At 50.2% G+C, this 24,684-nt stretch overlaps 1 protein-coding gene and 1 long non-coding RNA gene across 6 annotated transcripts in view; one reads left to right on the top strand and one right to left on the bottom strand.

Annotated features, from left to right (window-relative positions):
* Window positions 1–1,093: 1,093 nt before the first annotated feature.
* Window positions 1,094–10,483, bottom strand: Nkx2-3 (NK2 homeobox 3). Of its 5 annotated transcripts, none has more exons than XM_087564120.1 (4): window positions 9,600–10,483; window positions 4,118–5,058; window positions 2,393–2,651; window positions 1,094–1,999 (listed from the first exon to the last, which is right to left on the bottom strand). In XM_087564120.1, exons 2-4 carry the CDS (start codon window positions 4,464–4,466, stop codon window positions 1,912–1,914), a joined length of 696 nt encoding a protein of 231 aa, XP_087420246.1. In that variant the 5' UTR covers window positions 4,467–5,058; window positions 9,600–10,483; the 3' UTR covers window positions 1,094–1,911.
* The window catches only part of LOC147997124 (uncharacterized), an 80,772-nt gene continuing 62,403 nt past the window's right edge, over window positions 6,316–24,684 (top strand). Inside the window, exon 1 of the long non-coding RNA XR_015653402.1 lies at window positions 6,316–6,828. This is a non-coding gene — a long non-coding RNA (uncharacterized LOC147997124). The remainder of the gene's footprint in view (window positions 6,829–24,684) is intronic.

Here is a 24,684-nt window from a genome sequence, read left to right as displayed (position 1 = left end):
GTCCCTCTCTAGCTCCCTAGCCTAGCAGCCCCTCAGCAACCCAACAGCCCCCACCCCCTCCAGCACCGGCGAAATTGCTAAACTTGTAGCAATAATGACCCTGCATTCAGGCGGCCGACTCCCGCTGAACCTCTCAGCGCCCTGGCCCTCCCGGCCTAATCAGCGCGCCCCTCCCTGCTGCCCGCCCAGCCCCCGGCCCCCCGGCCACCCCTTCCCCCACACACAAAAAAATGCGGGGAACAAAACCCCCCGCGCATTTCTCCGTCCCTCTGTTGAGCAGACTGCTGCACAAAGCCCCCGCTCTGAGAAGCAACGGGGAGCTCGGGGGGGGGGGGGACGTCAATCCGACGCGCTGGGGTTTTTGTTCGCGCAGGGGACCTCGCCTTCCTACCACACCTTTTGTTCGGGACTCCAATAAAAAGCCATTCTTTCCGCACCTTCCCGGCCCGGAGCCGCCTTTCAGCCGGGGCCGGCCCCACAATGGCGCGGCGCTCTGAGGCCTCCCCATTCACCCGCCTTGGCACGCTCACAATCGGCCGTGTGGCAGCACTGGCCTCGCACAGGCATTCTCCGCAAGTGACAAGGAGCCGCATAAAGCCGCGGCCGCCGGGGGAGAAGGGAGGGCGGCCGAGGGGGAGAGCTCAGCCGCGGCGGGGCGCGGCGCAGTGCAGCGCCCCCGGGCGAGCTCCAAGGCCGGGTGGCGGCCAAGGGAGGAGCCGCCCAAGGCTGAGCCTGAAGGCCAACTTCTTCCTCGGAGACCCTGGAGGTGGGGCAGAGTCCCAGCTTGACCAAGGCGGGTCCCCGCACCAAGTCTGTGCATCTGGGTAAAATGTAGCGGGGGTGGGCTGGTATGGGGGATTACAAAGTTCCCGACCTCAGGAGACCCAGAGCCTTCCTCCATCCTGTTCGGCTCACAACACTAAAAAGAAATTAACAAACAAAGCTAAAGAAGAGACCAAACTTGCAGCCAGGGGCCTGGCTAAGGGGCACCAGGCAGAGATGGCCAGGGTACTTCCCCTCACTTCCCATTCCCTTTAAGGGGGGCCCTCTCCAGTCTTTGGGGCTAAACAAGTCTTGCAGCAAGCCAAACAGCTCAGAAATATTGCACCTTCTTTATTGACTCCTGTAGTGTGTGACAGCGGATGTGTACACGGCGTGTGGTTATAGTTATATAGAGATAATGTGCGGAATACAGAATACAAAACAGAAAGGAAACCAACCTGGCGACAGCCTAGGTTGGGCCTTCAGGTCTTGGATTTGCTCAGCTGCCTCCCTTCCCCCCAACTTTCGATCTCACTGCGGTGGTGGTCTCCAAGAAGAGTCCCCTGACAATCCAGGGATCCGGGCGGAGTCTGTCTCGGAAGGAAAACAGTTGGAAAACGAAAACTCCACTGCGTTGTGGCGCTCCGGGAGAGCAAGAGGGGCTTCGGATCGGTGGGATTTCTCAAGCTAGTACCCCATTTTCCTCTCCTTCACGCTCTCTCTCCAACTTTTTTTTTCCTTTTATTGTTCTTCCTTTCCTTTTGCCTCCCTGTTCGGTCCGGTTCCCTGACCACACTACGAGAAGGCCAAGGGAAGGCAAGAGAAAAGCACCCCCTCCTCCTCCGGAGAGCAAGCGACAGCCTCCCGCACTCCCCACAGAGCCAGGGTGGGGAGGCCACCTGCTCCCTGGCGCCCGGCCGGTGTTTCTGTCTCAAACAGTCTTGACGACGACTGGACCAGGGCATCTTTTCTCCGCTGAGCCCTTTCCCAGGCCTGGAGTGTGCTGCGACCCTGGCCCCTTGGAAGGAGCGATACGTCTGTATTTTATTTTAACGAGGGGACATGGCCCTTGGGTCTGTCCTTTCTCGTGTCTCGTTCCCGCGGCGCCCAGCTTGCGGTAGGACGCCAGCCGCGTGTCCTGCCCAGACCTTACCAAGCCCTGATGCCCTGCAAGGTCCCCTGCGCGCACGCGGCTCCAGCTGCGGCACCTTGATGCAAGGGTTGCGCGCCGCCGCCGCTGCCGAAGCCTCCCAGGTTGCCCACGTTCACAAAAGATCCGCCGCCGGTGGCGCTGCAGGCGGGTTGCATTGCGGTGGTCGCGGCGGAGGCTGCGCCGCCACCACCGCCGCCGCCGCCTGTCGGGTAGGCGCAGCCGTAGCTGCCGCTGTAAGCCGCGGCTGCGGCTGCGGCTGCTGCTGCTGCAGCGGCTGCGGCCGCCGAGTTCCCGTAGCCGTAGGCGGGGAAGCTGTTGTAGGAGTAGGCGCCGGCACCCACGCCGTAGGGCGAGCCGTAGGCTTGCGCGCTGGGAGTGACGCACGGTTTGCCGTCCCGCACGAGCACCGGCACTGCCACGCGGCGGGGCGGCGGCGGCGGCGCGTGGGTCCCCAGCTCCAGGGACTTGTCCTGCCGCTGTCTCTTGCACTTGTACCTGCGATTCTGGAACCAGATCTTCACCTGTGTGGACGTGAGCTTCAGGCTGCTGGCAAGATGCTCGCGCTCGGGCGCCGACAGGTACCGCTGCTGCTTGAACCTGCGCTCCAGCTCAAAGACCTGAGCTTGCGAGAAGAGCACCCGGGGCTTCCGGCGGCTGCGAGGCTTCGGCCTCTCGCCGTCCTCGCTCGCTTTACAGTCTCCCGCCGCTTCGAGAGACTTCTTCAACTGGCAGCTTTCTAAGGAAGAAGCAAGACATTAGCCTTTCTAGTTCCCAGGATACCACCCCTAAGCCCTAGAGGCACAGAACACCCCGTAGTAAATGCTAGATTTGGAGAAAGTTTATGGTTCCTGGTGCCCAAGGGCTCCCGCATCAGGCGGACCCCCTAACCGGGAGAAGGCATGTTCGTTCTGTGGGGAATAGTTAGACTGTATTTATTAAATTTGAGCATTAGCAAGAAAAGAGATTAAGTGTGCGGGTCCAGGGGCTAATGACAATTTTCAGGCGATCACGGAACACAATATTTGCAAATTCGTTTGCTTTCCGCTCTCCCGAAGGTGTGAAACTTGTTGGTATTGGGGGCAGGCGGCCTGGATGCATGGGTTGATTGCAGAAAAATTTTAATATCTAAGTGAAAGGCGTATGTGCAGCTTAAGAATTTTTTTTAATTCTCAAAACTACTGAGAATGTGTCTGTGACAATATTTGTATATTACCTTACAGAGGAAAAAAAAAGTTGGATGGACCGATTTAGACAGGTTCATGCCTGTGTTAGGCCTGGCGAGCTGTCAGAGAAAAGATCTTGGTCTCAGCCTGATTGAATCTCCACTTGGAGAAGAGATTGTTTGATTCTCCCTTTCGGATATTTTCTTATGGATTGATTCGGTTATCCGATTTTCCTACCTAACTCACCTCTGATCTGCTGAGCGGCCAGAATCCCCAACTAAATTAGAAACTTTACCCATTCTACTCCATCAGCAGCATAAGACACAAAGCGAGCACTGGGATATTTTTTTAGAGGCCTTCACCTCATGGGTGTGACTTGGAGTGGTCATCTAATATAGATCGCGCTCCCACACATCAACCACCCCCTCTCCTCCGCCGAGTCCTGCGCGTGTGAGAAGGGAGAGCTGCAAGCTCAGAAGAAAGGTGCTGTCTATCAAGGTTTCTTGTCCGAAAGGGCGGTCAAAACACAATCTGCCTGCACTGCCTTTTCGGAAGAGCCGGGGTGACTGTGCTGGCCTCACTGAACTCACCTCACATTAGAAGAAAGACAGAGAAAATGGCAGACAACTGACCCTCTTTTTTTTTTTTTTTTTTAGAAGAGGGGTGTGCGAAAGAACACACACACACACACACACACACACACACACGGAGAAGTTAACTCCCTGCCTCTGGGCCCCCGTCACTCATTGCTCAAGGAAGCAGGATCGCAGTCATCTCTTTCCTTCCTTCGGGGACTGCTCCCGCTCCCTGCTCCGGGGAAGAGTAGTTCTCAGAATCACCTTCTCGTTTTTTTTTCCCCTGCCCCAGCCCCATCTCAGGTACCTGTGCTTTGCAGAGCTGTCCGTGAACCTGGCGTAGGCATGACCCTAGTCGAATGTGAAAGGGGCGGGTGGCCATGCTGGCAAGGTTTATGGGTTGTTTATGGGCGTTGAGCCAGTGCCCCAGGTGTACGGACGCGTTTCTTTCCCCCTGTACTCACTTTGGCTCCGTTCGCTCACAACCTCCTCTTCTTGCTCCTTGGGCCCGCTGCAAGAGTCTCGAAGGACTGTATGGACATAGCTCTGAGGACAGAGACCCGAAACTCCGTGGCCCTCGGCGGCCGCTAGTGAGTTCAAATAGGACAATTTCTCTCCCTCTTCTTCCTCGTCCTCCTCCCCTGCATCAGAAAACTGCGTCCCTTCAGCCGCTGCCAGCATGCAGGGCGCCGAGTGTAAGTGCTGCTCCAATTCCGCCTGCAAGTGTGCTCCGTGGAAGTGCCGCTGCTGTTCCAGATTCAAAATGTCTTTGACTGAGAAAGGGGTGGAGGTGACCGGGCTTGGTATCATCATCAGGGCCACTTAATTGTCCAGTCCAAATACTCAATAAATCCCGGCGGGGGCGGGGAGGGAGTGCGGTGGCTCCAGCTCGTCTTCTGGACTCCACGGTGGTGCGGAGTCGAGCTTTTGACAGACGCGGTCCAGCTCCAGTCTAAAACGCCTCCATTGGCCGGGACCTGGGGGTCTGGGTTTTGTTACAGCCACTGCAAGGACTGGGGCCGGGGCTGTGAAGCCTCTGTCCCGGGGCCCTGCGTCACGTCGATGGGCGGGGTCGGCATCCTGGCGTCCTTCCCAATTGGTTCTGGCGTCTGTGGGCCACGCCCTCTGCGTCCACCCAGTGGGATGTTGCAGCGGTACCAGAAATAGACAGGGACTAGATTGGGGTCCCGAGGTCCAAGTCGCGGTGGGAGAAGCTGCAAAGAACCGGGTATCCGAGTCACCGATTCCTGCTCCACCTTGCTGCACCTTCCCGACCAGGGGCAGTTCTGAGAGGCTCGCTGTCCATGAACCAACAAAGTCTTGGAAGGAGGCCACAGCACTGTGGCTTTCCAGCTGCTTCAGGGCAGGAAAACTTCCTGGCCAGTAAATACCGGACTATGGATTTCTAAGGAGAGGAAATATGGGCGACGTGTCAAATTCCACTTCATCTTTGCTCTAGCTGTCCCTGCCACCTGGAGTGCCTTTCCCACCCTCATTGCCACGAATGGAAACTTGTTCTCCGAGGCTCCACTCCAATACCTCCAAGGAAGCGCCGGCCAGATCGCCTAACCTGGAGGTCCTCTTCCTCAGAACTTGCTCCGTCAGTGTCCGTAATGTCACTTGTCACCCCCACCCCCACCTAGTGCCATAGCTGTACGTGTCCCGTCTGATTGTCACACTAGATTGTGAATCCCTGAGGGGGCAGGATCCAGATCGTATTTGCCCTTGCAGCCCTCGAACTGGCTTCAGGTCTGTAGAAGAGAGGACGACCGAGTTCTGTTCGTGCGCAGAGGCTCTACGCTTCAAAACTTGGCCAGAGTCAGTTGGCCATTTGGTTTTGGACGTTCTCTGATTCCTGGTCTATATAAAGGAGCCGAATTGTCTCTTCTAGGGTTATTGTGGTGGTTTAAGATAGAGATAGCCAGACCAGAAACTTAGCGCAGTTGTCTGCGAACGCATAGAGCTGAGTACTAGTAACCACCCTTGTTCTTTGTGGGAGGTCAAAGCAGTGTTTGTTGACTGCATTGATTCTGACCTGACTGGTGTTCCGCCTTACACACTGGGTAGCTCGGATCTCAGAAAGGAGGTAACGCAGCTGTGGCCTCAGCTCAGGCCTACTGAAGGGAGTCGGGAGCCTGAGTATAGGCCTCAACTTCCCGGAACGACTTATCTCTCTACTCAGTTTCTGAAGCCAGGGTTGTATTCTGCATATATGTAGTCTCAGATTCAGAAAACTGTCTGGTGGGAACCACCTTCTGGTACCCACCCGCCTACAGTAAGTGCCTAGCCCCTGAGATTAATAGTAAAATGCGTGGGCAGCACACCTTGGAAAACGCAAACAAGGCCTCTTTCTCTCTCTCTCTCTCTCTCTCTCTCTCTCTCTCTCTCTCTCTCTCACACACACACACACACACACACACACACACACACACACACACACACACACACACTTTCTTTTTCGCCAGTAGAACCTCGCAGTTTGGTAGAGACTGGCCTCAACTGGAAGGGACCGCTGGATGGCACGGTGACCTAGGATGATGCCCTGGGAAACCTGTAGTCAGGGCATGAATGCGGATTACGTGGAGAGCGGCCTTGCGGAACCCCGAGGCCTCGGCGAGAAGAGTTGATGCCCTTGGCCCTGAAAGAAAGAACAGCGGGTTGGGAGGAGAGAGAGGCGGGGCTCTTTGGGGAGAGCGGAAATACTGCGGGGAGGCAGCTCCTGGGGCCACGGGGGAAGCTGGGACCAGGCTCCCTCCACGTGCTCTGGGGGGAGATGGGGAAAGATCATCTGGCTCCTTGAAACCGTTCCTTGGTCACAGGAGCCTTTTTGCTTTAAGACTTGAAACTGTGGATACTGCAATCTAAAGTCGTGGTCGCCACAAAGGGCCGGCCAGTCCACCAAGGGAAGGAGTGTGCCTGGTTTTCCTGTGGATCCGAAGCACAAACATCCAGAGGTGGGGTGAGTGCGCCGCGCTGCAAGGTGGGGGACTTTGAGTGGACTGCGTGCGTCCCAGCTGGCAGTCAGAGGACCAGAAGGAAACCATGATCCTGTCTCAGTCCCGCACCCTGCCGCCAACTGCAAGGCAAAAACCGTCCTAGAGAAATGCCTCTACTCCTTTCTGATCTCCACTTTTCTTAGCTTTAAAGTGATTTCAAGATCTGGACAAACAGAAAGGTAAAAGTCTTTGCTTGGGTCGGAAGCGCAGTTTTCCTTCCTTGGTTTCTTTTTTGCTAGGGGCGCTTCGGCCTCACTTAAACCTTGCCCCAGAATCCTGGCAGGGTGAACCTCCACCCTCACCTCACCTCTGTCCAAGGCCTGCGTCTCAGTGATATACCCACACACCTGTTGCGGCCCACTCTGGTTTCTTCTCTTGGTCCATGAAGATGGCTGTCTGTTCCCTACCTGCAGGGTCTTGTGGCAGGGTTGTCCTCCAAAAATCCCTTTGCCGTCACTACCTGGTCAAGTTTCCTCAAAACACACCCGTACAGCGCGCTCTCTCTCTCTCTCTCTCTCTCTCTCTCTCTCTCTCTCTCTCTCTCTCTCTCTCTCTCTCTCTCTCTCTCCCCCAGACAACTTGCTTCCTTGCTTCAGGGCAGGCTGGACAGGACCTGGCCTGTAAGGGCTCACTGGTGAGCGCGCCAGCGTGTGGCATCTATGGCCTAACCACCTCACCTTTCCCAGCCCTCTCCTGGCACACAGGATCCAGAGCACTGGAGACTTCCACCCACCCATTGCTTTTTAGCGTTGATCTCTGGTTTTTTGCCAGCACGGTTCGGCTCTTCGAAGTTGTCTGGTCTTGAGTTATACTGGCTTCTAAGTAGCGGGTACCTAACAAGGATCCCAGCCAGGTCAATCCCATCCTGGTGGCCTCCCTTTCCCGCGTCAGCAGTCAGCAGCGGGCACCTGAGACACCCCCACAACCTGTGCGCTGCCAACTGTGAGCTGCCTTAGGGCAGAAAAACTGAGGGGCTGTAGCACCGCTGAGGCAGCTTATCAGGGGCAGAATCTAGTACTCCTCATATCCAGTTACTAGCATGTTCTGGGGCATTTGTATTCGCTTGTTTGAAAAGATCTTAGAAATCCTGGATTCGTGCTCAATTAACAATAGGCTTTCCTATCAGACAGTTCAGCCAATTACTGTCAGATAAAGTAAATACGACCCTGTTGCTTGCTTTTTAGGCTATATGTCTGCCCGGGTTCACCTCTGTCCCCTGGAACATTTCACAAGCCCCTCCCATCGGAAATTTGATTACAGAGCTTGCTGAAGGGTGGCAAATTCTCTGGTCGGGAAGAGGGGGTGCTTTATAGACGCATATGTACTAAATAAAGGTATGCCTCGTGCTAACCATGACAATAAATGCATTACCAACTGAAAGTGTGGTACATTTTAAAAGCCGTGCTTGTGTTATGCTCGAACAGAATTACTCACATCCTACTCATATAAAATAGGCAAGTGTTCAAAAGTTTTTGCTCCATCTGCCTCCATTTATCTCGCTTCACAAACAGCTATTTAATTATGAAAACAGGGCCACAACATTTACTTTGAAAGTTGCCCCGTTTGTTTTTTTTTTAATCTCAATGTAACACTTCAGTGATTTTTCTGTTCAACTATGAAAAAATAATATTGCTGTAAACTCAGCCAGCCTGGAAATATAAATTTTTCGGTGGGTTTTAATAATATTGACTGCTTCCATCAAAATTTCATTTTAATGGTACACACACACACACACACACACACACACACACACACACCACCACCACCACCAAGAAAGAAAAGAAACGACAAGAAAGGGCTTCATTTTTAGCAATGACATTAAATGGAGTTTTGTTACTTTGTTGGTGGTAGTTGTGGTGTGTGTTATATCTAGGTTTGGACCTTTAGCTTGGAGATGTTAGGAATCTGTTCCCAAATTCTGGAGCCGGCTAGTGTTGCCTGCATTCTAGTTAGATTGTGAATGTGATTATCTGATTTGAGTTATGGATCTGAACTCTAACGCTGAGCTGTAGCCCATTTTAAGGAATAATTTTAAGGAAAATGCCAACCACGTCGCTTAGTTCTAGAAAGTGTCAAACTTATCTAATTTCTTGAGTGTGTGTGTGTGTGTGTGTGTGTGTGTGTGTGTTTCTGTAGTAGACTTGTGTGAGAGGGACTTTTAAGTGGGCTATAGTATGTAGACTTAGTTTCTGCATGCATGGACAATATTTGTAGATTTTGTTTGGATTTGACCTTTTAAAAACAACTCATCATTTCTCTTTCCCGAGAAAGAAGTCAGCGCAAATCCAATGAATTGTGTGGTCTGTGGTGTAACCAGCAGGCCATGGCTAGGAGTTTCGATTTCTCAGGGCGAAATCACATCTCAGACTACTCCAACACCATTTAAGATAGAAATGTAAAGTGAGGTTTCTTCACCAAAACCACTTCCATTATGCCAGTCCCACACGGAAGTCAGAAGACTATCTCTGTCGAAAGAAACTCAACATTTCTTCAAACGAAACTGCCTCAAACAAGGCTGCCTTCCACCGCCATCTATTTGTATTGATGTGAGTGCTAATGAAAAACGCACTGAGCAGTTTTAACTAGAGGATTTAGCTGGAATTCGGAATGCATCCCGTAGGGTTTTTTTTATAACTTCCTGTAGCTAAATTTTAATGTCTACAGACCCTCCGAAATATAATCTGTAGTCTTTGGCGAACTAATTCGCTCAAACTAGAGCGACTGCCTTGCCCGCTCTTGAGGTTCGCTGAACAGAGAGTGGGAACAGAAAAATGGCAGTCATCTTCGGAGAGACTGTTCTTCTCATCTTTCCCTCCAACTATCCCCTCCTCACTGCCTTGCAAACCCGATTCTAGGGAGCTTGACCTCCTGGAGAGACGTAAAAAATACCCCTCCCAGTCTTCCTTGGGAGATATAAGAATAACTTCAAACCATTTGAGAAGAAAAATACCTTTCCCACTTGCAAGAGAGCATTGCTGGGGTTGCTGGTTTAAATCTCTCTCGTGTGTTTTCATTTGGCTGTGTCTATGAGAGGCCTGGAGGTCCGACTGTAGTTCGCACTTGGATGGCCAGCGTTCCCTAGGTTAGTCTGGACGCTCTCTCTGTCTGTCCTTGGGGATAAATGTCTCTGGACACCTTGGCTTCTGGGTTTTGAAATTCCAGGAGCATCTAGGCTCTCCATTATGCACCCCAAGGCCGTCAGTGTTTTACCCCCACTGCACCTAGGTGGGCAGTGCATGGGGCCGTGAGATGTGAGCTTTGCCGCGAATTAGCTACACACAGGAGGTGGAGAGAGTAGAGGTCCCAGGTGGGCGCAGTGGCGCTGGGGGTGGGGGTGGGAGGCCCAAGGCCGCTCGATCAGAGTCGCGCTGCGCCCCAGAAGCCAGGTCCAGGCTTCGGGACACCGCATCCTCTCCTCTGCAGAGATTTCAGAGTTTTGGGTCGAAGGCCAAGGACTTGGGGGCTTCCAGGTTGCGGGGGCCGAAGGTCACGATGGTACTGCTTGCTGCCAGCACTGCCCCTCGTAGCTCCCGCGCTGTGTTTCAGCGAACTGCTTGCTTTTCCCAAGCCGCCACTCCAGCTTCAGGGACCCTAACAAACCCGACTCTCCAAGATTTTAAACCTCCCCACCGCAGACAGAGAAGAGATCTCACCAGTTCAGGCACGCAGAGGTTCCGCAGAACTCCAGAGGCCAGGATGTAGACCTCGCAGGACCTTCCTCCCCACAGCCTTCCCTGCGGCCCTCCCTCCCGGCTTGAGGCCACTCTTCTCCAACCCCCCTCTCCCTTCTCGGAGCCCCTTCCCTTCTTTGCTCGCCCCTTTCCCCTCCACCCTACCCCCACTTCCTCTCTCCCATACTTCCTCCCCCACACATCCAGCTTCCTTTAAAACTGTCCTTACTTCTTCCCACATGCTGGCTCCCTGTTTGCTCACCTCCTCCCTACTTTGTTTCATACCCTCCCCTCTCAGCTCTCCACTTGGAACTTGTTAGATTTTGTTTTAAAATCTTGATTTCCCCACAAGTGTTTGGTATTTAAAAAAAAAAAAAAGAAGCCAGGCTTCAAATCAGTGCTACCCAAGTGGGGTCGACCTAGCTGAGCAAAGTCCCACTCCTGAGTAGCTCGCCAAATATCAGCTCTGTGCCTGGGCCTGCTCAGGAAGAAGCCCGAGCATCTTCGGTTAAATGAAAGGGATCTTATTCCTTGCCTGGCTCCATCTCCAAAAATGTCTCTCATACCCCCCCCCCCTCATCCCCTAGCAAGCACAGCAGGGGCCCCGTGGTGCCGAGCGTAGACTCCAGGTGGCAAGGGGACCTGCCCTGCCTGTGGAAATCCCCTTCAGGCTGATCCTGAGGAGAGTGCATTTCCTTCTATTGTGGCTCTACAGAGAAGCCTTTGCTGGGCTGGAGACGAACCTGAGGGCCCTACTTCAGGCCTCCCTTAAGAGTAGATGGAGTCCCAGACTGGGACCTTGGCTCCACACCTCACACAGGTGAAGCACCGTTTATATGCCGGGGGTGGGGGGTGGGGGGGTTGTTTAGCCCTGAGGAATTCCCAGCTAGGAATTGTACCCAAGACTGCTTTAAATTTCTGGGGCCAAATGTGGGAGAGAATAGTGGCTTTACCATCGTCCCATCATCTTAGCCACCTACCCTTCTTAACTGCATGTTATAGGGTGTGGGAAGCCACTGCGACGCTGGTCTCCTAAGGGACACCAGACTTTAGGGTTCCTTCCCGTGTTTTTAGCTTCATGGCAGACGGGCCACCCTCCGATCTACCCTTTAACCTTCAATCTGCCGCGGTGTTTCGAGACTGATGACAGTTGTAGGTGGATGCTGACTTGACTCCTACCTGTTCTTCATAAAAACGGAAGTGCTTTCCTGAGCTAGTGTGTTGTACACACGGATCTCTGCAGGGAGAAGGCATGTGGAATTTTTCCCACGAATGCAGACCACATTAAAACCTTGCTTGTGCCAGTGGATGGTCATTACATAGGGTAACATTACATCTGAATTCTCCTCCCTCCTCCCTGACACCGGACTCTAATGAGAATTACTGGGGAAAGCTAACCTCCACAGCTGGATGTTCTGCTTTTGTACAGTTCATGGGATCTTTACGATTAGTCTTGTTCACCGTAGCCCTGGAGGGACCTGTCTAAGAAGAAATTGATTCTTATTTTTAGAATTGTAATGAAATGTGCGTGCTTGAAAGTAATAAGACTATGGTGAAACATTCTGCTCCACAATGTGACACACACACACACACACACACACACACACACACACACACACACATATATATACATATATATATGTATATATATTGCCCCAAACGATGAATGAACATTTGTGGGCATGAATGTTTTGCACTGCTCACAACTAGGCAAGCCCACGAATACTGCGTGGCTGGATGTATACAGACTTTCCGAGCTTGCTCATGACTAGGTAGTCCCCCAAGATACTGTATGGTGATTCTTTCAAAGAGAAGAGGCAGCTTGGTCCACATGTGTGGTCCTGGAAAATTTTGCTTTCTGTGAGTTATAATCTTACACCTCAGTCCTGGACCAGAGCACTGCCCTTAGAATCCATCAGCTCTAGCACTAGAGTAGACCCTGTCCACCTTACAGCCTTGCGACCTTAATCTAAATTTTCAGCCTCCCCAAGAAGCAATTTTCTCAGTCATTAAAGATAAAGATGGGGCTGGAGAGTTGAGTCAGCAGTTAGGAACTCTTGCCTCTCTTGCTGGAAAACCTGGGTTCAGTTCCTGGCACTCACAGAACAGTTCACAGACGTCTATAATCCCAGTTCCTGTGGAGAGTCGATGCCCTCTCCTGACCTCTGTGAATACCCAACAGCACGTGGTGCACACACATTTGTGCCAGCAAACACTCTTAAAATAAACATATAGACTTCTTTTTGTAAAAGAAGATGACAATGATGTGGACTTTATAGATCTGTTGTAAGAATTAAAGAAGCAGGCTCAGTGGTGACAAACAAATGCCTTTGATCCCAGTACTCAGGTGGCAGAGGCATGTGGATCTCTGAGAGTCAAGGCCAGTCTGGTCTACAGAGTGAGTTTCAGGACAGCCAGGGCTACACAGAGAAACCCTGTCTCAACAAACAAAACAAAACAAGACACCGCACTCACAACACTGGAGGGGAACCATAGTAGTAAGGACACTTGTGGCCCCAGCACTGGGAAATAGAGGCCGAAGAATAGGGGATCGTGAGTTCAAATCCAGCCTCAGCCACATGATGAGTTCCAAACAAACATTTCAGGGAAACACGAGGAAAGTTTTGTAGTGGCATCTGGTTTGGGATTGTGAGAGATGGCCACCGCTGGATTCCAGCAGGAAAGAACTGAACCTGTGCCCAGCTGGACTTGGGGATGGATTCCCAGGCCTCCCAGATCCTTTGCTTTCTGACCTGGGTGGTGGAAAGGGGGCAGGAACAGTTCTCTTAATCTTTAGGAAACGACTTATGGAGTTGCCAAGTGCCTCCTCTGGCCCCGGGCCTCTTTCCCCATTCTCACCTCCCTACCCCTTGGCACCAGAAATCTCCAAACTTAACCAAGCTTCCGGCTCCTGCCGGATGGATGCATCGTGTTGTCAGCTGCTGTGAGAATGTCTAAAGTCATTGCTGTCATGTTTAGATAAAGATCCGGCCAATTCGTGTCCTTACTGGAATGCAAATAAATCCTCTGCTCTGGACCTACCAGGAGGCGGGCATTTCCCTTATAGCTTTTTCTTCCTCCCCTCCTGGGTTTGGGGTAGAACCTCTCATCTTGGAGACCTCGGTACTGTGGCATCTCCACTAGATGCCACACAGCCTCTGACCAGCTCCAAGCCTGTTAATGACAACTAGCTCTGGGAATGGATGGTAAGAATAGAAATAACATAGCTGACAGCAACAGCAACAAGAACCCTGTCAGTGTCCATACAGACAGTATCAGCTACCATTCATCCGTTCATGGCTTCTTACAAGTACAGGATGGTTCAGTGGTTAAAAGCCTCCCTTCTCTCATTCCTCAGAGAAACTAATAGACCCTGAATGAGCCATTTCTACAGGACTGGGAGAATGATAAGCTTCCTGGGAGGTGAGCATGGTGGAAAAGTATCACACTGCTTGAAATCCATGCTAAGTGTCCACCATTGCTGTTTCTGCTCCTCCCAGCAACTCTTGCCTTTGGCCCTATTAATGGAACTGTGTTACAGAAGAGGACAGTGAGCTCTGACCCAGTGAAATACAAGTTGCCCAAGGTTGGCTTAACTTCCTTGCTTCCCACACTCAGCCTCCTTTCTCTTCACCTTTCCCTCCTTTAGACAACCAGACTCCCCCTGGCTCCTCAGATGCCACTCTCTAGCTTTCTGGGGATTCCTACTTGGTACTTCACAGCCCTGTCCTTCAAGCCTTCCAGTCTGCCTAGGTGGAGACTCACAGTCCCCTAGAGGAATGTGCTTGGGTGGTAGGATTGAATGGACCCTGACTTCAAAATAAACTCTCTTCCCAGCCTCACCCTCCCCTCCCCCCAAGCTGCCACCCCCCCAACTCCTGATACAGGTTCGCCTTCTGAAACTCTCACTAGCCTTCGTTAATAGTAACCATTATAATAAGCGTCATCAGTGAACAAGGGTTTAATAACACATTCTCTTTCCATCACCACAACACACCTTGTAGCGGAATACCACAGCCACCCCCTCCCGCATGCAGCAAGATGGGAAATCCAAGACCAAAGGAGCCTGTAAAGGATTGGTGCAAGATTTTTCAGGCAAATACAGCGGCTCAACATCTGGATGAGCTGGAAAAAAAGATCTTGCCGGTGCAGGGACTCCAGCAACCTGGTTGATATGGCTACCCCACTCGGGGAGATCTTTCCTGACGTGGGGAGGGGAAAGGGCTGGGCTTGATTTGTGCCTGGCGTCCTAGTTCCTGTTGTCTGTTGTCTGTCTTTCCCATACGACTGCCTGTCTGCCTGGACCTCAGGAGGCAAGGAAATCTGCAAGGCTGTGTCCCCGGAAACTGGACCAAAATTGTTGTTTGTTTGTTTTTTGTTTGTTTTTTGTTTGTTTTGGGGCAAGCTGCCCTCTTTCCTGTCTCAGGTTGCTCTGCCCATGCTCTATTTATGAAATGGGAGCATCCGTCCATTGGACACCAAACCACTTAGGTGGCCAGGACAGGGATGCTCTGGAGCCAGGCTCTGGACCCTCACTGTGCAACTGGGAAACCTCGGAGAGGCAGAGTCATGGGTTCAGATCTGTCTTCGATTGCCTCTCGACTCTACCCTCTCAGCTCTGCTGTCCTTCGTGGAACTGGAGATCCTAAAATCACCTCCCAGGTTGCTCGAGGATTCGAGAACACCTCCGTGACTCCGTTAGAACGACAGGCACGATCGACTCCCAATAAATGTTACTTTACTGTAATTAACCCCGGGACAAGTAGAGGCTTATTTATCCGTTTCTGGGTGTGAGTCCTGGACCTCTGCGTGCACCGCGCAAGAGTGGGACTTGGTGGCTCTTTTGGGCGGACGTTTCAGATGTTTCCTGAAAGGGTGGGGGTTAACCCAGTTGTGCTGTGAGTGGGGCCAGCTCCCGTGGTTACATTAGCGCAAGCGGAGGCCTCGGTTTGTGCGTATGTCCCAAGCCACATGCGTGCAGCGTCCTGTGCGCGTCAGAAGTCTAGGCCGTGTTGACGCGCTTGTGGGGACCTCACCTGCGCTGGGTTTAGATTTCATCTGCGACAAGAATCTCTTTTTCACCTAACGGATGCGTGGTGTCCACGCAGTGTACACAAAATCCGGGTGAGGCTGGAGCCCCGGGTGCTCGGCCTGTGGCTCATCGAACGATTTGCGCTATTAATGGTTATTTTATTTATATCGTTAGAATTGTCCCCTCGGGTCTGTTTACACCAACGTCTGGTCGGCCGGGCCGCAGTGTTTGGACAGGGGATTACACTAATGGATGGCGAGCTGGGAGGGGTGGAGCAGGCCCTGCTGGAAACCGGGCTTCGGGACGCGGGGTGGGCCTGCGCAGGGGGAGCAGAACTCTCCCGGGCTTGGCCTCTGACCTTCCAGGGGAAGGAAACCTGTCTGCCTGAGATAGGAAGCAGCTAGGGGGCCGGAGACTGCTGCTCCCGGTCCCTACCCCTGGGCTCCAAAGACTAATTCCAAACTCCAGGTCGCTCCGCTTGGGTGAGCACACTGCCACAAGTAAACAAGACCTGAAGCTACAAGGATGCCGGGCACTTTGATGGGCTCCCCTCTTTTGACGACAAGCTTAGGGAGTTCGGCCTCGGAATACGGATTAGAGCCGAGCTCTGGGCGCCTGGCGGCCTGCGAGGTTAAAGCTGTCTTCAAAGAGTGGCTGTAGAGTGAGCTAGAAGCCCCCCAAGTTTGGAAGATCAAAGATCCTACGCCAGCGAATGGCGGGGAACGAAGCGTTGCCTGAGAACCGACTTGGCTGTGCTTGGGGCCAGGATTGGTGTCCAGGGCCAAAAAATGACCGCAGCCTTCAGATTGAGAAGACCTGAATCCAGAATCCGAAGGTGCTTGAGCATCTTTGTTACAGGGGTAGGGTCTGAGGTGCAGAAACCGCTAACATTTAGTTAGCAGTGTTGTGTGATTCCCTCTAGTATTCTATAACATTGGGCTCTGGTCAGCAAACACCGGTCTCTCAGAGGAGGAAACAGTAACTATGAGGTAGTACGTGGCAGGGCCAGAACTCTAAACACAGAACTGTCTGCCGAACTAGAGCGGTGCTCATCAGTATTTGGGGCACTCATTTGTGATCTCTGCTGAGCTACCGACCCTCTCTTCTGAGGATACACTGGACACACCGCTCTATATCCGTGTTCATTATGCCTGCGGCTTCTTGATGCCCTCAAGGCTCATTCAGGGATCTCCGATCAACAAGCCTATCTTTACAAATTATACAAAAGACGTTTGATGCAATCCGTTCGTTTGAACACAGGCCAAGAAGGTGGTACTTTACAACTGTAAGCCCATGGCGTTAGAATCGCTTGCTGGAGATCACACAGCTGATAATGACGGAGGTAGATTCTCACGGTTTCGACTCCAGAGCCTTCTTGGGTACCACTTCGGCTGTCTTAAGATCCTGAAGTTCTACGTTCCTCTTCTGTTGGATCCCTCTTCCTCCCTCTGTTGGCCCCAGAATTGAGGGCCTGCGCTGCTAGATCTGGGTGTTTCTTGGGAGTGGGGTGTCTCTGAGAGGTATCTGGAGTTGGGGGTAGAGGGCCTCCAGAGTCGCCCTGTGCACTGCGCTGCCAGGACGCACGCTCTGGTAAACCGTTTATCTAAAGACAACTTCTGTTTCTCGTTCCTTGTCTGGAGTTACCCTGTAGCCAGCAATGAAAAATGCGCCCTTTCCCGAGACTCTGGCGCTGGTGATTTATGTGGGAACCGTCCTAGGCCGGTGAGGCCTGAGCTGCTCTGCCTGGCCTCAGGGGTGGAGAGAGAGAGGGCGGGCCTGGAAGAGAACCTGGTGCCCCCGCCCTTCCAGCGCCCGCTTTTACGGCGCCCCCTTCCATCTCGACCCCCAGAACATTTTACAGCCGCTCCCCCAGGAAGCTGAGCGCTTTATCTCGGTCAAGTAAACACCATTATCCCAGGTCCATTAACACGGAGATTTTGCCGATGTAAATAGACCTCTAGGGGGAGAAAAGTAGCCCCCGCGAACTGCCTTGTAAAACAGTGACGGTTCCTTAAGATTTATGGTCAATGATTGCAACCCCATTCTCCCCACCCCCCGCTAACCTTCTAAGAAATCCCAGTCTTAGCCAGAACCAGAAGATGGGGCACCCCGCCCCTCCTGCATAGAAATAACACCCGGGGTGTTAGCAAGGATAGGGTGGGGAGTCTTCAGAAGCGCTGACTTCGTCATTATATTTTTTCTCAGCCACAAGCCCAGGAATGCTGATTCCTTTCCGGCTGTGGATGCGTAGATAAACTCTCAGCTGGGAGCTGCCAGTGTGGACGCGGTGGCTCGCACCGCTAGCACCCCCGCCCCTGCCCAGGGTCCAGGATGCCTGTGTTCCAGGCTTCTTCCTCATTTGTAAACTAGATAGCTGCTTTCAGCAGGTCCTTAGGAGACTGCGAAGCACGAGGGGCTGGTCATTGGTGGGCACTGCCAAAGTCAGCTGCGACCTAGAGCAGGCATCTGGCCAACTTGGATGACCTTGCCTTTTTTTTTTTTTCTTTTTCTTTTTGTCTTTCTGTCCAAAAGGATATGCCCACCCTATTCGCTCTGGTGTCAGCCAACAAGGGTGAAGTTAAGTAAGGAAGGCAGAGCTGGCGCATGGCGAGTGGAGACCTTTGCCTGCCTCTCTCGTGTGCATTTTCAGTTTTTGACTGCTGTTGTGCGACTTGGCCTAGGCAGTTTCTACTCATCTAGAGTGAGCTTTTCTTTACCCTGCAGGTCAATATTTATGTCAAGCCATGGATTTGGAACAAGGGAGAGAAGTTCGGGTTGGGGAGACAAAGACAGAGGGAGTTCTGCTCACCCTCTAGACCCTGTCCATGCCTAGAGGTTGCTCCAACTTAGCTGGAAGGATGCAGTGAGGGTTACCTGCTGGATAGAAAGGTGCTGGTTTGCAGTCACAGGAAAGAAAAACAGGGCAAGAGGCAGAGGGAGTCTTTAGTTCTTTGGTTGATTAGATCTGGACTAGGGACTGCTGTTTGTCTGTTGTTTTTGTTTGAGCCAGGGTTTCTCTGTGTAGCCCTGGCTGTCCAGGAGACCAGCTGGCTTCCAACTGAGAAATCCACCCGCCTCTGCCTCCTGAGTGCTGGGATTAAAGGTATCTGTCACCACACTGAATTTAGAATAGGGACTCTCAAACCGTGTGTGTGTGTGTGTGTGTGTGTGTGTGTGTGTGTGTGTGTGTGTGACAGCTACCAACACCAAGAACCCCTTTGGCATTCTGGTAAGGGTGATAGATTCTCTTTCCAGGAGAATACATTAAAAAAGCAAACTGTAGGCTAGGCTGGGCTCAAACTCACAGAGATCCACCTGCCTCTACTCGCCTCTCCTACTCACAAGGACTGCCATCAAAGATATAGGCTACTGTGACCTACCCAGGAGAGTACCTTTAAGTAATAAGACAAATGAAGTAGAATTGCAAAGGAAACCAATAATATCTATATTCAAATCCAAAATCTTAAAAATTAGACATAGTTACACATGTGATTTTTTTTGATTCAGCAAATGGCAAACATTAACGGTAGGTCCACCAACAACCTTAATTTAAAAGCAGTCACAAGTGTCAACATAATCTCAAGGTTTCCATAGCAACTAGAATGTGCTACAACACCAGAGGTTTCTAGTTTTATATTTTAGAATTTATCCTATTTGTGTGTACAGATGCCCATATGTAGGTATGTGTGTGTGAAGGTCAGTGCTGGTTCCTCCCTTTCACCGTGTGGATTCTGGGATTAAATTTAGGTTATAAGGCTTGATAGCAAGTACCTTTACCCACTGAGAAATCTCTCTAGCCTATAGAAATAGTGAGATTTCTTTCTGGAAGAAAAGAAAGAAAAGAAAAGACAAGGCTGGATGGAGAGATGTCTCAGTGTTTAAGGATACTTAGTGCTCTCACAGAGGCCCCAGGTTTGCTTCCTAGCCCTCATACAGTCATTCACAGTGCCTGAAACTCCAGTTCACAGGAATCTGACCCCTCTTCTGACCTCTCTGGGCTTGTGCACATGTAGCACACATCACACACACCCAGACACAGACGCACACCTATAAAATTAAAAAACATATTTCAAAAAAGATTTATTTGTGATTATGTAGATATGTGCATGTGCACATAAGTGGGGGTACCCAGGAAGGCCAGAGGCATTAGACTCCTGCAGCTGGGGTTATGTGCAGTTATAAGCCAGCCAACCCATGTGCTGGGAACTGAACTTGGGCCCCCTGAAAGAGTAGTATGCCTTCTTAAACATTGACTGCCCCCCAACCCTTTAATACAGGATATTTCTTTTCATTTCTTTTTCGGGGGGTAGGGAGAGCTTTACAGATGTGAGGCAAGCACTCTGCTACTAAGCGCTCTTCCCAGCCCCCTTTTACATTAACACTTTTTTGGTTCATGTGTGTGCAGTTGAACATGAGCACATGTATTCATGCATGTGGAGGCCAGAGATCAACACATCTTCCTTGATCACCCTCCACCTTATTTTTGGGACTGAGACAGTCTGTCTTTGAAGGAGGAGCTCACTAATTCAGCTCAACTGGATGGCCAGCAACCCCCCACCATCCTTCTGGCCCAGCCTCCCAAGTACTTAGGTACTAGGATTACAAGAGTGTGCCCCCTCCACTAGTTTTTGTCCCCCCCTATGCTGTTGTTTTTGTTTGCTTGCTTGTTTTAGACAGGGTCTTACTATGTAGTCCTGGCTAATATGTAGCCCACATTGAGGCTGGCCATGGACTCACAGAGATCTGCCTTCCTCTCTCTGCCTCCCAAGTGCTGGGATTAAAGGCATGCACCCCTGTGTCTGACAGTACTAGATATTTTGTTTTATGATGAATTAGTAAGTACTAAGAGTCCTAGGCTTGTGGCTTACATTCAGAAGGCACTGGAAATTTTTTTGACGAAACATGTGACTGTGACTGTATCTGGATTCCACCAAATTTAACAGTGTTTGAGATGTTTGTTTAGATGATGCAAAGAAGATTTGGTGGATGATGGCAGGGTACACTGTGAAAGCAAGGGTCCTAGACAAGCAAGTCTTCCTTGAGACTGTTTGAAAATGGCGTAAGTTTGCTGCACAAGTGGTCTGGGGGACATTTGAGAACAACAGAGAAAGATGCTGGGAAGGGGTTAGAATACCTTGAGAGGGGACCCACAGTGTTGGTCGGTACTCTGAAACTTGCAAACTTCAGAAATTAGCTGGTGCCTATGCCCTCTCCACCCTGTGTTTATATTAGGAAAGGGAACTGAGTGTTCAGACCACAGTGCTACTGGCAAACGTACTCTACTGAAACATCAAGTGTAAGTCTTAAAAATGCGAGCAGAAAGCTCAGGGCACAGCAGTGTCCAAGCTACATCCTGACCTCCTTCTCACTCACCGCTGAGCTCCAATGTTCTTTTTTATTTTTACGACTTATTTATTTACTATATATGCATGCACTGTAGCTGTCTTCAGACACGCCAGAAGAGGGCATTGCACCCCATTACAGATGGTTGTGAGCCACCATGTGGTTGCTGGGATTTGAACTCAGGACCTCTGGAAGAGCAGTCAGTGTTCTGAACCATCTCTCCAGCCCACAATGCTCTTATCACCTCCAAGCCCTCCTGGGTTCTGCTCTCCTTCCTGGTTTGGAAGCTCTGGCATTTCCATTTGCAATTCTCCCATTTATTCAGGCACGGAGTAACCCTTAGCCACGAAGGAGTGTCAGAGAGATCATGGAAGATGCAGAAGCGCTCCCGCTCTTATGGGGCTGTCTCGGATACGGATACCCTTTCTCATGTCTATCAACCTTTTTTCTTTTCCCCCTTTCTTTTCAGACTACTTCTTGGTATGTAATCCAGGCTGGTAAACCTGACAGACATCAAGCTTCTTTTAACAAGCCTTGTCTGAACGCTTGCGTGGTTGCCAAAGGGCATAGACGTCTTATTCGGAGGGAGGAAGAGCTTTTAGTGTATTCACTGGGTCCCGTCTTTCCTACTGTAATGGCACCTAGTTTTAGGCCCTGTACTTTAAATGAAAGTGATTACAAAGTTAGAGTGCTAAAGTGGGGCTTGTTCCAAATGTTAAGAAATGTGTAAGGCACACCCAACATGAAGCTGCTAGCCCCAGATTGAGTGGGTGATCATAACTGACAGCACAGAGTAAGCACCGCTCTAACGTAAATTTTAACCTGGCGTGAGCTTCAACACTGGCAGCAGCATTTGCCTGACTTTGTAATTATCTTCACCAGGGTCTTAGATCGCCCTCTCAGAGATGGCTGGTGGGTCTGTCTGCAGAAGTCAGATAGAAATAACAAGCTAGAAGCCAGCAGGCGTGGTGGCGCATGACTGTAATCCCAGCACTCGGGAGGCAGAGGATGAAGGAGCTGGAGTTCAAGGCCAGCCTGGGCTATCTTAAGAGATCAGATCTTGCAAGAAAATAACAACAATGTGAAAGAGGGCAAAGGGAATAAGGTTTGGAATCCGATTCTGTTTCCGTAGTGAGAGCAAGAGCTGAATGCAGCTAAAGGTTGGATTTGCTAGTTAGTTACATTGTACTCTCTGCCAAGCATTTGGCTGTAGACATAAACTCTGACACTCATGGCCCAAGCCAGTTCTATTCACTTCACGTCTGCTCCTTCTCATGCAGGAGTCTCCTGCTACATCCAATCGATCTATTGTCCGGTATGCCCGAAGTTGGCTCCTTGTTATTGGCACCTCAATCTCTGTTACATTTTCAGGATTGTATATTCAACATGAGTCCCAAATTCAGCTGTGGGACCACTGAACTTTGTCTTCAGTGCTGTAGACGTCTTTACCAGATCACTAAACACACTCCTCTATTTACAAGCATACACCCAAAACCCTGGGCATACCATTTCTTTTTATTATTTTATGGTTGTGAGCTTTTTGTTTGCATGTATACACATGTGTGCCACAGGTGCCCACTGAAGTCAGAAGAGGGCATCGGATTCTGTGAGGCTTGAGTTATAGATGGTTGTGAGCCACCATGTGGATGCTAGGAATTGAACCCCAGGTCCTCTTGGAAGAGTGGCATGTGCCCTTAACCACTGAGCATCTTTTGAGCACCATTTCTTTCTAAAGGTACATATGGAGGAGAGAACTTTAAGGCAACAGTATCTAATGCTGGAAGGATGGCTCAGTGGTTAAGAGCACTGGCTGCTCTTCCAGAGGACCCTGGTTTGATACTCAGCATCTCCACCGAGGCTCACAACTGTAACTGCAGCTCCAGGGGATCCAATTCCGATGCCCTCTTCCTTCCCTGGAAGGTACTTCATAGACATGCACACAGGTAAAACTCATGCATGTAAATAAAAACAAAGGCAGGGGGGAGGGGGGCTCCAAACAACAGTATTTGCTAAGTGAAGAAATTATAGATTTCTTTAATTCTTATTTTAAACATTATCTAATTTTTGGTACTTATCCCCCAAGATTGTATGCTTACCAGCATTCACCTTTTGGCAGAGAATTAATTTTGCAATGTTTAAAACTAAGATTTAAAACAGGGTGGTAGTGGTGCACACCTTTAATCATAGTATTTCAGAGGCAGAAGCAGGCAAATCTCTGAGTTCAAGACCAACCTGGTCTACAGAGCAAATTCTAGGACAGCCGGGGCTACATAGACCTTGATTCAAAAAAAAAAAAATCAGATTTTATACTTTTACCTCTGAGGAAGTGGTATTGTTCATGAACAAGAGTTATAACAATCAGATCCAACCGATAAATTCTAAATTTTTCATGTACAACATGATTGTTCCTGGGCAAGTGACTTCGTTTCTTCAACTATGAATGAGAATGCTAAATAGTTTTTATCTCATGGTGTTTCTGTAAGGGCAACAGATGCACACAAACTTCTTGAGCTGGTATCTGGAACATAATACCCCCCCAACATAAATGTTATTTTTACAGATCAAATATTTCTAAATCTAGCTCTTAAAACAAATGGTAAGCCCATTATTTGGATGACAGGGAAGGTCACATTTCCAGCTTCTGAGTATGGCAATATAAGCATCAACAGAATGTGTTTCCATTTTGAGGAGCTTCGATGTGTCTGGAAGCCCATACGTGATGACTTACAAACTACGTGCAGTGCACACTGTTCCCGGACAGAACTGAAAGTCGGCTTTTCAAATTCATTTACTTATTACTTATGGAGTACTCAGCATTTTCAAGACTCTCTAGAGACAAGTCTCAAGTCTGCAGGCTCTGAGAACTTAAAGTATAGAAAAAACAAAACAAAACAAAAAGAAACAGACACAGTTCTAAAATGTAACAGAACACATGACTAGTACTCTAGAAGGCTAGAGATTTCTCTGAGAAGGATACAGGAGGGAGTCCTTGGGAGTCATTGAGGAAGAGCTGGAAGGATGTTAGGTGTGTGCAGGTGACGGTGGTGGGGAAGCATTCTAAATCATTCTGTAAGCATGTTCACAAGAAACTGCTACTAGCATAAAGAGTCAGTCCGTGTCATTCTCAGGAAGGATGCTCTTTGAAAGAGGGAAGGGTTTCAATGCCATCTTACCCGGTTCTTAACATGGTAACTATGCAAAGACTTTAATAGCACAGATGCTTGTGCAATAGTACTTCAAAAACAGGACACAGAAAAAATGTTTGCAGCCTGCAATGGTGGCTCTCATGCCTTTAATCTCAGCACTCACGAGGCAGAAGTAGGAGGATCTCTGAGTTTGGCCAGCTTGGTCTACAGTGCGAGTTCCAGGACTTCAGCCAGAGCTACACAGAGAAACCCAGTCTTTTCTTTTCTTTTTCTTTTTTTTTTTTTTTTGGTTCTTTTTTTTCCGGAGCTGGGGACTGAACCCAGGGCCTTGCACTTCCTAGGCAAGCGCTCTACCACTGAGCTAAATCCCCAACCCCTGAGAAACCCAGTCTTGAAAAACAAAAAGTTAGAGAGAGAGAGAGAGAGAGAGAGAGAGAGAGAGAGAGGAAGAAGAAGAAGAAGAAGAAGAAGAAGAAGAAGAAGAAGAAGAAGAAGAAGAAGAAGAAGAAGAAGAAGAAGAAGAAGGGGAAGAGAAAGAGGAAGAGGAAGAAGGAGGAGGAGGAGGAGGAGAAGGAGAAGGAGAAGGAGAAGGAGAAGGAGAAGGAGAAGGAGAAGGAGAAGGAGAAGGAGAAGAAGAAGAAGAAGAAGAAGAAGAAGAAGAAGAAGAAGAAGAAGAAGAAGAAGAAGAAGAAGAAGAAGAAGAAGAGAGAAATGTTTGCAAATACACCAATTATGTAAAGTGTCCAGAAAAGGGATGGAAGGAAATACTTGAAAACATTAACAATTGTTGTCCCTTACTGGGATTCTGGATGTTTTTCTCCTACGAAGTTGTTGTGAGTGTGC

Source organism: Rattus norvegicus, chromosome 1 (genome assembly GCF_021556685.1).
Source record: "Rattus norvegicus strain SHRSP/BbbUtx chromosome 1, alternate assembly SHRSP_T2T, whole genome shotgun sequence".
In the NCBI taxonomy this organism is placed as follows: Eukaryota; Metazoa; Chordata; class Mammalia; order Rodentia; family Muridae; genus Rattus; species Rattus norvegicus.
This window is presented reverse-complemented; position numbering and strand designations above follow the sequence as displayed.